Here is a 14,185-nt window from a genome sequence, read left to right on the forward strand (position 1 = left end):
TTTGGCAATAAAAGCTTATTCTGATTCTGACAGCATTAGGATTTTGGGATGAACTATTGTTTTACTATTTGGCATGTTCAATAGTACAGCTGTGCAACAAATCTCATATGCAATAGGCAAAATCAAACATATTTATTAAACTGCATTTACATACTGTCACAAATTCTGTGCAGTACATTTCCCCTTGCATATATCTATAGAAAACAATGGTTAAGTGTTCTATATATACTCTGCTTACTTTAAACTTATTCTGTTTACTTAGTTTTGGCAATAAAAGATCATTCTGATTCTGATTAGGATAAGTGAAACAAATGTTTGTGTTAGAGACCGTACACACAGTGATTTGCAGATGTATGCATGTATCTATTTACAATACAGTGTTATCTTCCTAATGCAGTAGAGTGGTCTTTATCTAAAAGAGGAGATCTTCCTTTTCTTAGGTCCCATCAAGATCCCCTGCCAAGGAATCTGGTGAATCTGCAGCAAAGTGATCCAGGGGAAAGCCGCAAAGCCATCTGCAAAACAGCTAAGGGGCAGAGTCACAGTCTATCTATAGGGGTTTTGCGTGTTTAAGGATGCAGGGGGTGGGGTGCGTCAGCAAATCACAAGGGCAAGAACCAGAACTCTCCAAACTATCTGTTATGCATCCATTTCCTGAACGCACGACTGCCTGGACCTTCTGCCAAACCAATCTGTGCCTGACAGACAAACTATTAAAGCCATCGTGCCTGTGAGTTTGAACACAGGTGCAGCAGAGAAATGTGGGGTCACTCCACTCTACCCAACACCCCCACCCCTTTCACCATGCTCAGTTTGTGTCTTTAAGGACATGAACAGGTGTGTGTGTGTGTGTGGCCTGAAGACTTCAGGGACTGTAACCCAAGAGGACCTGGTGTGCTCTGTTGCCAAATAAACACTCACAACTCACCCGGTCCTGCCACTGACATGAACTTAAGAAAAGGTGAATACACAAATTCGCCCCTCCCACAATGCTATTTTGAAATGTACGCACATGCTCAGCCCAGGTCTCGAACACTGCAACATTTTTCAGTCATCTAAAAGATGACGTTTCTGTCTCCAAACACATCATGAATCATTTTAGGAACAGTGACATCTAAAAGTCTGAGACCACTAGGGAATATGCATTTTTCTAATTAAATGCAAATTTTATATTAACAGCTTAACAATTTGAGTGGAATAAAAAATATTATTTTACATATGTTTTGTTGCATCAAAAAGAAAACAAAAATATGTTATATATGTATATACATATACATATATATATATATATATATATATATATATATATATATATATATATATATATATATATAAAAACACACACACACACATACATATATATGATGTATATCATATAATTTTCTCTCTCTCTCTCTCTCTAAGATTAGAGTTAGAGTTAGGAATTTTCAAAGACCAAAAAATTCTGACTTGTCAATATAAAAAGATTTAGAGTACAATTTAGAGTAAATTTGGGCATTTCATGATGCTCTCTCATAAAGTGGGAGTTTGAAGAGATGGTTCTTTGACTTTTCCTCATCTCAGCTGAACTCTTATTCCTTAAATAACTCAAATTCATTGCCAGCTACTGCACTTCACCAAGTAGGTGGCTCTCACCCCTGTATGTGACAGCTTAATGAGATGGTTGAATGAGCACAGATCTTTATCACCTCCATATCTGCATCCAGTTAACTTGCAGAGTCTTTCAAAAATTATCTGTGAGAAAGATATGCTCACCTTGAGCTAAAAGTAAGAAAAAGTTACAAAGGATTTCTCTAACTCTTAATGGCCAAATACATCATTAATAACTACAAACTGTTGACAGACATCCCTTCAAGAGAATCCAATTGCAAACTGTTAATTTAATTCATGTTAAGTTGGGAAGCACTACACTACCCTCAAAAGTAAAGCAAGATCTTTCAATAAGAGAAGTTGTTACCATGGAAACAGGAATTGATGGACTTTTGTATACTACCGTTCAAAAGTTTTGGGATGGTAGGATTTTTAATTTTTAAGATATCATGCTTATCAAGGCTGCATTTATTTGATCACAAATACAGTAAAACTATAATTTATGACAAATCAGATGAATTACTCCAGTTTTCATCCCTCACATGATCCTTCAGAAATCTTTTTAATATGATGATTTTATGTCTAAAGCCCTATTCACATGGGATTATTATAAACTGGTGACCTGTATTCATTTGTAATGATTGCGGAGGTTGTCTGTGATCATAATCCCATGTAAATTGGCCATGTCTGTTATTTGTAAAGTAAAAATTCCCCCGCAAATAACCTAACATTTTTCACCGAAGACTGAAGTCCTGTGATAATATTAGTCCCGTGCGAATCGGCATCTCTGTGATTTTTGTTCTTTCCTGTGCACCTTTTTTTTCATCTTTCCCGAAGAATGGAGGCTGCATTGGAGTGTTCTGATAGTATTTTGGGTGCTGGGTCATATCGCTGATAAATATACAAAAATATCAATTAAAGCTACAGTTACACAGTTAAAAGCAACGAGTGATTCACTCTTTTTCTTTTATTGCTTGATTAACATTATTAACATATCCTTATAAGAAATACACAGGTCCATTATATTAATGCACATCCGATAATTTCTAAACTATTTACATACACTTAAGATGTGAAATGGTGTGCCAATTTGCTCAAGATGTGAAAAAGAACTCAATTTGGTATGTGCTTGCTGTCTGAGAGACAGCTTAGTGTGCGCACTTCAGGTGTGCGCATGCACAGAGACGATCTAAAACAGCTAGCGAGTACAGCATTTAGATCTATTTCATGCCCTCCTGTACTTAAATAGCTTAAAATCACTTAAAAGTTTAAACTGGCAAGACATGAGAATGATAAACTCAGAGGAAGCAGCACTAGCCAGATTGTTCAGATAGTTTTAGGGGGGCTGAAGCACACCTAAAGAGGGTTTAGAACCACCCCCTGTCACTATACACAGTTACTCCTATACAATTCGCAGAAAGAGAAAGTAAAAAAAAAAAAACTAAAAAATCTTAATTATATAGTATATGTACAGTGCAACGGCAAATAGCTTTTTTACATTTTAGAGAAGTTAAGTTGCAATCCCAAACACAGAGATGCCAACATTTCATAAACCAACCACCTGCTGACTGCATATATCTACTACAGTACACAGATCTATTCAGAATAACTAAACACTGCAACATACACATGACAAATCAAAACATTATAGTGAATGTGCGCAGAAACAACATGAATGTACGGAAATGTCTGTGCTGTGCATAAATACAATGTTCTATCAGTGTGTCAAGAGCACTCATACACACATTAATATAATGGACTCACACGTGCTTACTGTATGACTCCTGTAGGCCACCGCAATCATCTTTACCTTGATTGCAGTCTTCATCCATCAGAATGTTACTAGCGAGACACTGGTTATCCAGTCGAGAAAATGCAGTTTGCGTCTCATCTGGCTATACAGCGATGTATACAACTGTACTACTCTTGATTCTCTAATCATTAGGCCACAAAATTTATAACTCTGTAGTCTAGGCTCACTTAGCATGCATACTGCTGGGAAAAATTGCCTCATGCAATAGAAAATGGCTTGCATGCATGCCTGAGTGACCTCCATCTAAACTAACAAATGAATTTAGACAGACTCCCAGTAGACAGATATTTCTCTGGATGTGGATAAAATACAGATGTATCAGGTGAGGTCTGGTTAGAGAAGAAAGTCTGAACTCTAAATTCAGTGACTATGGCTGGAGGAGCAACGCACTGGGAAAGATCCCAAAAATGTCATCAATTGCCCACCTTCATGTTATTCCAAACCCCAATGACTAGAGGTGCTCCGATTGATCGGCTACCGATCACAATCAGCCGATAATTGCTTTGGGATGATTGATCAGTGGTCTCAAAAAGAAATCTGGCCGATCTCAAAAAACTTATCACAAGCTGATGACGCGCCTGCAGTGAGAGGTTTGGCATTACATGCAGCGGCACCATCTCAGTCTCTGTCTGGCGCAGGTGAAATAATTATAATACTATATTTCTTCAATAAATAACTTATAAAGTAAAAAATAAATCCTAATCGGAGCACCCTACCAATGACAAATTCTAAATTCTTTTTTTTATATATATATATAATGTACGCTGTACTGTTTCCATATAATTGCACACACTATTGGAAGAGAACTGAACTGAGCTGGACGATGACATCACTGAATCAACTGACTTTAACATAAAATGACTGTTTTCTGTTGTCCTCTTGCATTATCAGCACAAGTTTTTATCTAAAGCCACTCCTCAAGAAAGGCAACATGCAGTCATGACAGAGCTTTGCCTAAATGCAGCTTGAAGATTCTGAGGCAGATGAGAATAAAATTGTATTATCTGGCCTCAAAACCAAACAATATGTCTGGCGGAAATCCAATACAGCCCACCATCCAAATAACAGCATTCCTCCAGTAAATCATGGAGGTGGTAAAATATTGTTATGGGGGTGTTTCTCTGCAGCAGGGACTGGAGCACTTGTCAGGATAGAAGGAAAAATGGACAGGGCAAAATATCATCAAATTTTTGAGGAGAATCTGCTGCCCTCTACCAGAAAGTTGTCAGTGGGAAGAAGGTTTACCTTCCAACATGCCAATGATCCAAAGCACACAGCAAACCTGACCACACAGCGGTTAAAGGAGAAAAAGGGGAATGTCCTTGCATGGCCTAGTCAGAGTCCAGAGTTAAACCCCAATGAAAATCTGTGAAATGACTTGAAGACTGCAGTCCATGAATGATCACCATCAAACTTAACTCAACTTGAGTAGTTCTGCAAAGAAGAGTGGGCAAATATTGCAAAGTCTAAATGTAAAAAGTTATTAGAGACATTTCCCAACAGACTAAAAGCTAAAAGCAAAAGGTGGTTCAACTAAATACTGACACAAGGAGGTGATCCTTTTTTCAACTCAGTGATTGTTTTTTATTTTATTTTTTCGGACATGTTGGTGTTATATCTTTCACTTGGATGTTCTAAGTTGCACTGAGTAAATACAGCTGGATAAAACAAAAACTGTCTGTCTTCATTTCAGGCTGCAAAGCAATACAAAGTGATTTTTTAAGGTCGTAATTCTTTTCTATACCCACTGTAGTTTGTTCAGTTTGTTTCTCACATCAAAAAAAAATATTATTAAAATCTAAAATAACTGTTATCAATTTTAATATATTGTAAAATGGAATTTATTTCTGTGATGGCAACACTTAATTTTCTGCCGCTATTTCTCCGGTCTTCATGATCCTTCAGAAATCATTATAATATCCTGATTTGCTGCTCAAGAAACATTTCTTATTATCAATATTGAAAACAGTTGTGCTGCCTAATATTTTTGTGGAAAACATAATACATTTTACCAGGATTATTTGATGCACAGAAAGTTCAAAAGAGCAGCATTTAAAAAAATATATATTATATAATAAGGTGAATAAATATTACAATATTTTAATTTAGGATTGAACTTTCACTTTAAGAGCTTGCTTGGGGATTTCCTCTGACCAATGCTGTTGTGCTCTTAAGTAAGCTGTCAGCTCCAGGGACCCCAAGGCAGTCTCACTGCTGCGAGGCCCGTGTGTTAGACAAGCAAAAGCTATGCCACATATCTGCTGACTTTGCTGAGACAAGAATTCCTGTGTAATCCCTCTAAATCTAATAGCCTGAAGTGGATTTTATAACAGTTAACGAGCTAAACCTATACAACCATCCTGTCAGATGAATGGCACACTAAACATGCTTTATAAATGTGACTACAATAAACACCCAAACAAACACTCTTGAGTCTGAGCACTTGTGTTATACTTTAGCACAGATGGCTTGTTCCCTTTGGGATAAACCTATGCCAGAGGCCGCAACAAGAGCAGAGAAATCAGTCTGGGTTCAATTAATCTGAAGGAAGCTCAATGAGCTGAGGGTGCCACATGAAGCTCATAGACCACAGACGACTCAGCAGCCTTATTTGAACAGTAGAGGGACACACACACACAATTCAGTTCACGTACTGCGGATTTCAGCTGTGGCCTCAAGCTCTGTGGTTTACCTTTTACCTGGGCGCCTCTTATTACTCATAGTCACCGAAGCTATCAACACTCAGAGCCTCAGTGATGGTGGAATAGTGAAAGCAGATAAGCGCAAAACACTTTAAAATCACCACCTCAGTTACTGATCAAAGATACACATGATAAATGCTGTCAAAACAGTCTGGTGTGCTGCAAATGTACTAGTGTATATTAAAGGTTATCTCTAGGAGGAGTTTCCTAGACAAAACCTTTTTGAAGAAACAAGAAATGGAAGAATATTTGTGCTAACATGTCAAATATGGTATTCATTTTGTGGTAAAAAAAAAAATACCTGTGTCATACCCATGTCATTTTTACAAAGTTGTGTCCTGATATATCACAAAAACAAGAGCACACACAAACACACACACACACATATAATAATACAGGAGGCAAATAGAAAACTACATGATCAATTTAACTTCTTGTATTTCCACAACTGTTACCCCAGGAACAATATACACCATCATTGTGGCACATGTGATATTAATATAAAACAACATATAGGAAATGTAACAAACTAAATAAATAAACACACAAAAATACTACTTTATAACTACTATAACTCATTGCTGTATTTTAAAAAGGTTTGTTCAAACTAAAACTCTTTAACATAATTATTTTTATTACAGTTTCGGCAAACAATTGTGAAATACAATAAAAGAGGGGGATGCTACGCCTATACTCTTCATGCATAGATGATCTGCAACAGTCCTTTGAATGACATTCAAGATGCACGAACAACTCTTATGTCAGCATATATCTCCTGATACCCACAATGTTTTACATGCCAGTGCAAGGAAAATGAACAAGTAAATTGCAGCTCATGAGGATAAGTTAAGCAATTTACTATTTTGGGGATAATTAAACTTGTTTAATGTGAGGGGGAAAAAATTATTGTCAAACATTTGTTGTACTCAAGAAGCTTGTCACTGGAAAACTAAATCTGACAGTATTAAATCAAATTCATTAAATGGCAAATAGATCTTTTAGTGATTACATTCTAGTGAAAGGGTCCATTACAATGTACAAAACAATGAATCAACCTATCAATAGCAAAAACAACACAAATCAATTTTTTTATCCAATTTAGTTTTCATATACAATTTTAAATATTTAGCTGTAATGTAAATGCTTGCTCTATTTTAAGTTATGTATTAAGTATTTTAATTGATTTCAAACAGCTCCTTGTTATTCTGAGCAATGTTTGATTTTTCATGCTTTAACTAGGGCCTCCTGATCTCCTTGCCATTTAAAGTTTAATGCTCACTATAAAATTGAAGTCCTCCAAGGCCATTTTTACTGTAGTTGCAGACAGAGACTGCAGACTTAAATTTACAGTTTATAGCTAATATGTTGCAGTGCAGTCATCATTATACAGATATCCCATCCATCACTTGATGGCAATGCCAAAATTGACCAATCAGAAAGAATTAAGTATTCCAGTATTCCTTACATGTTGTAAGGTAAGGATTTGTTATACCAATCCAGATCTGCCGTTCTATTTGCAATATTTTTATATGTTGTGGTAGTTGTTGACTTTAAAATATGATACTGTTCAAATAAAAATGGTGTTGAAACATCAGTGGCCTGGCTTGTTAAACTAGCTGATGCAATGACCTATGGAGAGCCTGAGAACTGTGTGCGTATGTGTGGTGGAAGTATTAACTTTTAAGAGGCTAAATATAAACCCTGGAATGCAGAAGGCTTCCAGAACAACATAAACTCCAAATAAGCCCAGTGCTACTGTACTGGCAAACTCTACATCTTGATTTAAAAAGGTGTGCCTAAACAACACAGTCAAGTCTCATCAGACCAACATTACACATTGGACACTGTATTCCTTGCCATTTCTCTAAAGAGAGCAGCTAAGTCTATAGTCTGAGTCACTATGGAACTCTGTTTTAGTTTCGTTTTTATTATTTAAATTTACAATAAATCAATTGTTTTCCCATGGGCACTGACTCTACACTTATTTATTACAACTTGATTATATGCTGCCCATTATTTATTCCCTTCAGAGAGAAAAAAATACCTTGATCATCTGAGCCTTCTTTCAGATTAAATAAATAACCATTTTCTACTATTTAAACAAAAAGAAGCCAAATAGAACAAATAACATCCGGATGCATTTAAGGTGCTCAGTAACTGGAGTGTGGAAACCATGCGACAGCACGGCCACCCAACAGCAAAGACAGAATTTGGGCACCTTTCACAGAGGTCTAGGGTGCATTAATGTCCACTATTTAGTGAGACTGTAACCTTCACTGCCAGAGTTCTCACTCTAACGCTTTAACAGGGAAGTGAGATGTCACACACCTGCGTCATGCAAGATGCTATAACTGACTGCAATAAATTGGTATGATAGATTTGATCTATTTTGCATATGCGTTTAAACAATGCTGACACAAATTCCTCAACATTAACTCAATATATATTTTACACATTTTCCATCAGATATCCAACTGAAGCACCCAATAGCTTTTTATATGCATAAATTATTTAAAGCACTGTGTTCCAACCTAAACTGTGACTTATCTCAGTACTCCTAATTTACTATTTCATAAGATATCATAAGACCTCTTTACACAGAGTTAAAGGGAAACTCCACCCCAAAATGAAAATGTTGTTCCAAACCCGGAAAAGCTTTGTTCACCTTCGGAACACAATTTAAGATATTTCTATGTATTTATGCTTGGATTTGAAAGAAAACAGCGCAGCCTTGTGGCGCGGATGACACAGAAAAGAATAGGCAGAGTGATGTGGAGAGGCACAGAGGAGACTGTTGACACAGGAATTGTTGAATAACGTCATTCATTTTGTTTTATTCGCGGACCAAAAGTATTTTTGACACTTCATAATGTTATGGTTGAAACACTGATGGCACTGATGATGCGTTTCATACTTTTCTGGACCTTGTGAGAGTAACTTACTTGGCAGTCTATGGGACAGTCTCAATCCCCCTGGTTTTCATCCAAAATATCTTAAATTGTGTTCCGAAGACGAACTAAGCTTTTAAGGGTTTGGAACGACATGGGGGTAAGTGATTAATGACAAAATTTAAATTTTGGGGTGGAGTATCCCTTTAAGGTTGCCATGGGCCTGCTCAAAATTCTGTGTAAAAATGTAATCCCGGATAAAAACCAGACTAAATTATGCCTGCTCTGAGCCACTTCAGCCCTAGTCTTAGCCTCAGACGTCATGCTCACGGACCGTTGGCTAAATGTATGATGCATATGGGACACAAAAGTAGAAACACTTCAGGTTGTATTATACAAGATGTCCAGGAGACATGTGTGTCACTTTCATTAATGTTCCGCCTAGAAACAAAGATGCCGTGACACCCTCATGAAAGAAGAAACTCATTGAGTTTACAATTGTGATGACGAGCGCTTATCAGGATCAATTCAACACTGGATATTCAAAAGTATGTTAAATATTTAAAGTTCGTGCCATAGAATCTTTAAAATATGTCCAATAGTTTTAGACAATGGTCTGTTATTGTGGCGACATTTTCAGGCCCCTAACGTGACGCTGAGCAATACGAACGGTGATTGGTTGTTTGACATGTTGGCCAAATGGCCTCATGGATGGGCCTTTGCCAATGAAGTTGGCCATTAGTCTTAAACTCTTGTTTATGTCACAAACATCTGTAGGTAGCTTTATCTATTTCTTCTGCATTTGTTTACATTTATTTATGAATTTATATAAAAAATATATATATTCCAAATAGGGAACGATTATGCAGAAATGGAAAACCATATGACAATTTAATTTTGGGATGGAAGTAATCTGACCCTTACAACTGAGGTATTATTTACAAAAAATCTAAATTAGCTTAGCTTAAATTAGATTTGTGACTGATTGTCACAAAGGCTGATGCAATGCCTCATCTGGACACCCTGTTTGTTTATGTCAAATATCATAATGATCAGCAGTTCACCATTTAGGATATTAGCTGCTAAAATAAAAACAATATCTATTTCATATTTTTTTTTAATTGCTGTGTAAAAATAACAAACGGAAAAATAAATAATTAATTGCATCATAAATAAGGTACTGTGCACTTTTCATTACTTTTCATTACTCACTTTCAATACACAATTTAAACTATATGGTAGATTGGTCTTTAGAAAATGAGTGCCATCTGAAATCAAACTTGTGGACATGCTATTTGCACCATGCTGCAAAAATGCGTAGAATATAGTGTGGAAGTACAGTAGGCAAAATGGGACACACCTACAGTAATTGAAGACTTGAGGATGGTATTTGTGACTAATCCAGCAAGTTTGGAATCTTTGCAGTTTAATGTCTTTTTTGCCCAAATAATTTTAATTTAAAAAATGTTTTAGTTTAATAAAATAAACGTAAAAATCATAATAAAGAAGAAAATGCTGTTTGGTTTTGTTGTACATGTTAAAAAACAACAACAACAACAATATATATATATATATATATATATATATATATATATATATATATATATATATATATATATATATATATATATATATATATATATATATATATATATGGTAATTACTGTGCATAACATCTCTGCCTAGCCGCCTCTACATTTTTCTAACGTACTAACTAAATAACTTAAATGTAACAGTAGCTGATTCACACCACGGTGTCATATCATCGGTTACACAGGTAGGAACTGCCATGCGCCACGGCACACCGTATGTAACCAATCTGCGTCTAAACACAGAAATAAAAAAGTCCTAAAGAAGGTGCGAGGATCGTATCAAATAGTATTCGCATGTGGTAGGACATACAAAAAAGGCACTTCTTTATGGAATGAAAAATACTGCAGAATTAGGCTATGCTTCAAACAGCGCACGAGCGCCAATTGGATAACTCCCCTGTTGCGTTCGAGACAATTACACCCAAAAAAAAAATATATATATATAAATATATATATTCCTTCTTATAAAAACATGCACACCACAAACTCTCTAAAATTAAAGTGGCAAACGTTATTTGTCCTTGCACCTGCCTGATGCTCACTGAATTCCCTTTCACGCGCGTTGACTACAGGTGCGTCGCGAGCGCAAACTTGCACCTGACTCAAGTTACTAATAAGGGAAAAATAATCGAAATATTAGCTATTAAGACATATTGCAATTATAAATACGTAACGATGCCAAATAAATCAATTTGACCACAAAGAGAAGCCCAACAGCGTTGCTTTAAACCCGGCGTACAAGCCAACATTCTTGATGCCTCAGCATTACACTGCCTTTATCGTAATCAGTCATCAAGAATGCGACAAAAACAATTTTGCATTCGCAAAATAAAGAACGGCTTTTTTTACTTACAGTTCGTAAGAACTGAACCTCATCTTCCCCTTCACCACTTTCGGCCATGGCTGTAGAAGAGCCTGCCTAGACTCCGAAAGCCACCACCGACAGCAGGCAGTCGATATTAACACAGCCATATACGGGAGAGCGGGCGAGCCCACTGCCGCTGCTGTCAATCTCTCAATGCCAGTGCAGCTCCATCACGAGGACGATCGCATCTGCATCACCTGCGACGATGCACTTTCCATCAAACGGAAAATATGAATGGGTTAAGTCAGCATGCAAAAAGACTGTCACACTACAATATTAAACGTTTGTCAAAAGCAGGGTTAACAGGTTGATTATGAGGAATGACGCTCCTCATAAGCCACCGGGACAGTGTACAGTATACAAACAATTAAACTGAAAATTAGCCTAATTGCATATTACTTGGTTATGACCATGAAGAAAGACTGAATCTAATAATGCTATTTTGATAGCATTTGATAGAATGTTTTAAATTGTTGACGTATAACTGATTAGGCTATATGTCATACATTTTTAAATCATTCATAAAAACAAAAAGTGACAGGACAAATGGAAAAATATAATAAAAGCAACAAAAAGGTGCCAGTAATAAAAATTAATGGTGATAATAAATATATAGCACATTAATAACGACATAGGCTCAAAAACAAAATGTAAAAGCTAAAGAAAAAAAATCTTATAAAATCCAATAAAAAAGGAATAAGCTACTAATATATGAATAGACAACCCTTACAAAACAAAAGATAATGGAATAGACATTCAACAAAACATAAAATGAACATAACGTTTCTGAGGGAAATAGAGCTAAAATATGAGAAGCATTTCAATTAAATTTTGAATATATTTAAAGTGCATCGTTGGCATAATTAGGCTACTTTGCATACAAAATTGCTACATCATCAGTGAAGTGACAGGTAAAATAAAATATTAAATAGCAGTAAATAATATTAATAAACTAAATATAATATAATAAACAAGAACGGGTTACTAATACATATATTTAGACAACACTTAAAAACATTAAAAATAAGATGAAATAGGCTACAGTAGATATTTAAAATGGGCATTTAACAAACAGTAAGTTTCTGAGGACATGCATCTCAAATATGAGACGTATTCAGCTGAAAAATAGAATTATATGCTAGTTTTATCTGAACGCTTGTCTACCAATGCCAGGACCGCATTGGTTCTACGGTTCTACAGGTTTGACCTAAATGAAATTCGATGAAATTCTGACGTAACAGCTCCATCTGGCGGCCAACTCTGAACTGCAGTCGCTGGATTCCAACATTCATTACTGGGTATTGTGTGCCAACAGCCTGTCGTGGCACGCTATCATGATCATTCATTTCTCCTGCTTAATAATGTCCCAAAAATACAGATTTTTTTTTAATATTAAACATTTCTTTTGATCTTCTTGAATAATGAACATTTTGACTGCTTGTCCAGTTCATAATTTTTACAAAATATTGTAACACTGACCTCAGATCTTGTATGATGACTGTACAAGAGTCAGTGTTGATTTGACAGTTATCTGTCACTCTCAGCCAGAGGGAACAATATAGGAAAGACACACGGGAGTACCATGTGTCTTTCATATTGTTCCCTCTGGCTGAGAGTGACAGATAACTGTCAAACCATGATGGGATAGACTACAGTCTAATGGATACCAGAAAACTAAAATCAGCATAAAGTTTCAATTTTAACAAACTTGAACAGCAGTGTATATAATATCAAATATATTCAACAAACGCTGTTATAATTTAAAATAATAAAGTTAACTAATTTTGATCTTTTATTTCTCAGTAAGACCCTTGTAATGGTGAAAACTCTAATAAGCAAGCAGGCTGTCATGGAGGCAGCAGCACTGTTCTTCAGTTTTACAAACTAATCAGAGTGGAAAAACTGATAACAAAGTTTCTCAGAGTCATTAACGGTCCGGGCTCAGTAAAGAATGGAGGAGCAGCTCTTAAGGGCAAAGCTTTGATTAGTTCTGGCAAGAAGGAGGTGGGACCGTTGATGAATGAGCATAAGAGTCTCGATAAGACAAATGATGTCAGAAATAAGGTGCTGTTTGAGCACCTGCTGGATCTGTGTGCAGACTTCAAAGCCAAAGTTGTGATGGGAAATCAACAGGGAAAACAGGAATTCAGACTTGGAAAGTCACCTCCATAGTAGAGAGTATCTGAGCTGCTGCTGCACCAGCAACCAGGAGAACAAGCTCATTGTTTCTCCTAAAAGCCTGAGAAAAGCCTCCAGTGGGTAGAAACACAAGAAACTGTGGATGATGAGCTCACTAAAAGTGGAAAGGAGGATGCCCACAAGCAAACTGAGACTAAATTCAACTACTGAACGACTAACCAAGTTTTTTGCACCAGTTTTGAGTGTTTAAAAGATGGCAGACAAACCTGAACTTCCCGTTGGAGCTCTGTGAAGAACTTAAGCCATGGTTAAATCAGGAAGAAAGAACATTTCTTTCACTTCTTCAGATGCTGTCACTTCACTTTCAACTAGATGCATAAGCCTGGACACTGTGTCTCCACTATTATCTTCCCATCTATCCACACGTACCTCCAGCCCCCTGCCGCAGTACCGAATTCTGATGCTACCTGAAGAGGATGCAGAGAACAGTATTTATCTAACACAAGAGGGCAGATATTTATATGGCAGCACAGAAAAGAGCACCTATAATGGATCTGAATCTACAGTCAATGAACAGAGTGTCAGTTGGACCCCAT

General features: G+C 36.4%; 1 protein-coding gene across 3 annotated transcripts in view; it reads right to left on the bottom strand.

Moving 5' to 3' along the window:
- Positions 1-11,565, bottom strand: part of LOC127938466 (ryanodine receptor 3-like) — a 79,827-nt gene extending 68,262 nt beyond the window's left edge. For all 3 annotated transcript variants that reach the window (XM_052535098.1, XM_052535097.1, XM_052535096.1), the window contains exon 1: positions 11,439-11,565. In XM_052535098.1, the coding sequence (XP_052391058.1) occupies positions 11,439-11,486 (48 nt within the window). In that variant the 5' untranslated portion in view covers positions 11,487-11,565. The remainder of the gene's footprint in view (positions 1-11,438) is intronic.
- Between the last annotated feature and the right edge of the window lie 2,620 nt (positions 11,566-14,185).

Source organism: Carassius gibelio, chromosome A20 (genome assembly GCF_023724105.1).
Source record: "Carassius gibelio isolate Cgi1373 ecotype wild population from Czech Republic chromosome A20, carGib1.2-hapl.c, whole genome shotgun sequence".
In the NCBI taxonomy this organism is placed as follows: domain Eukaryota; kingdom Metazoa; phylum Chordata; class Actinopteri; order Cypriniformes; family Cyprinidae; genus Carassius; species Carassius gibelio.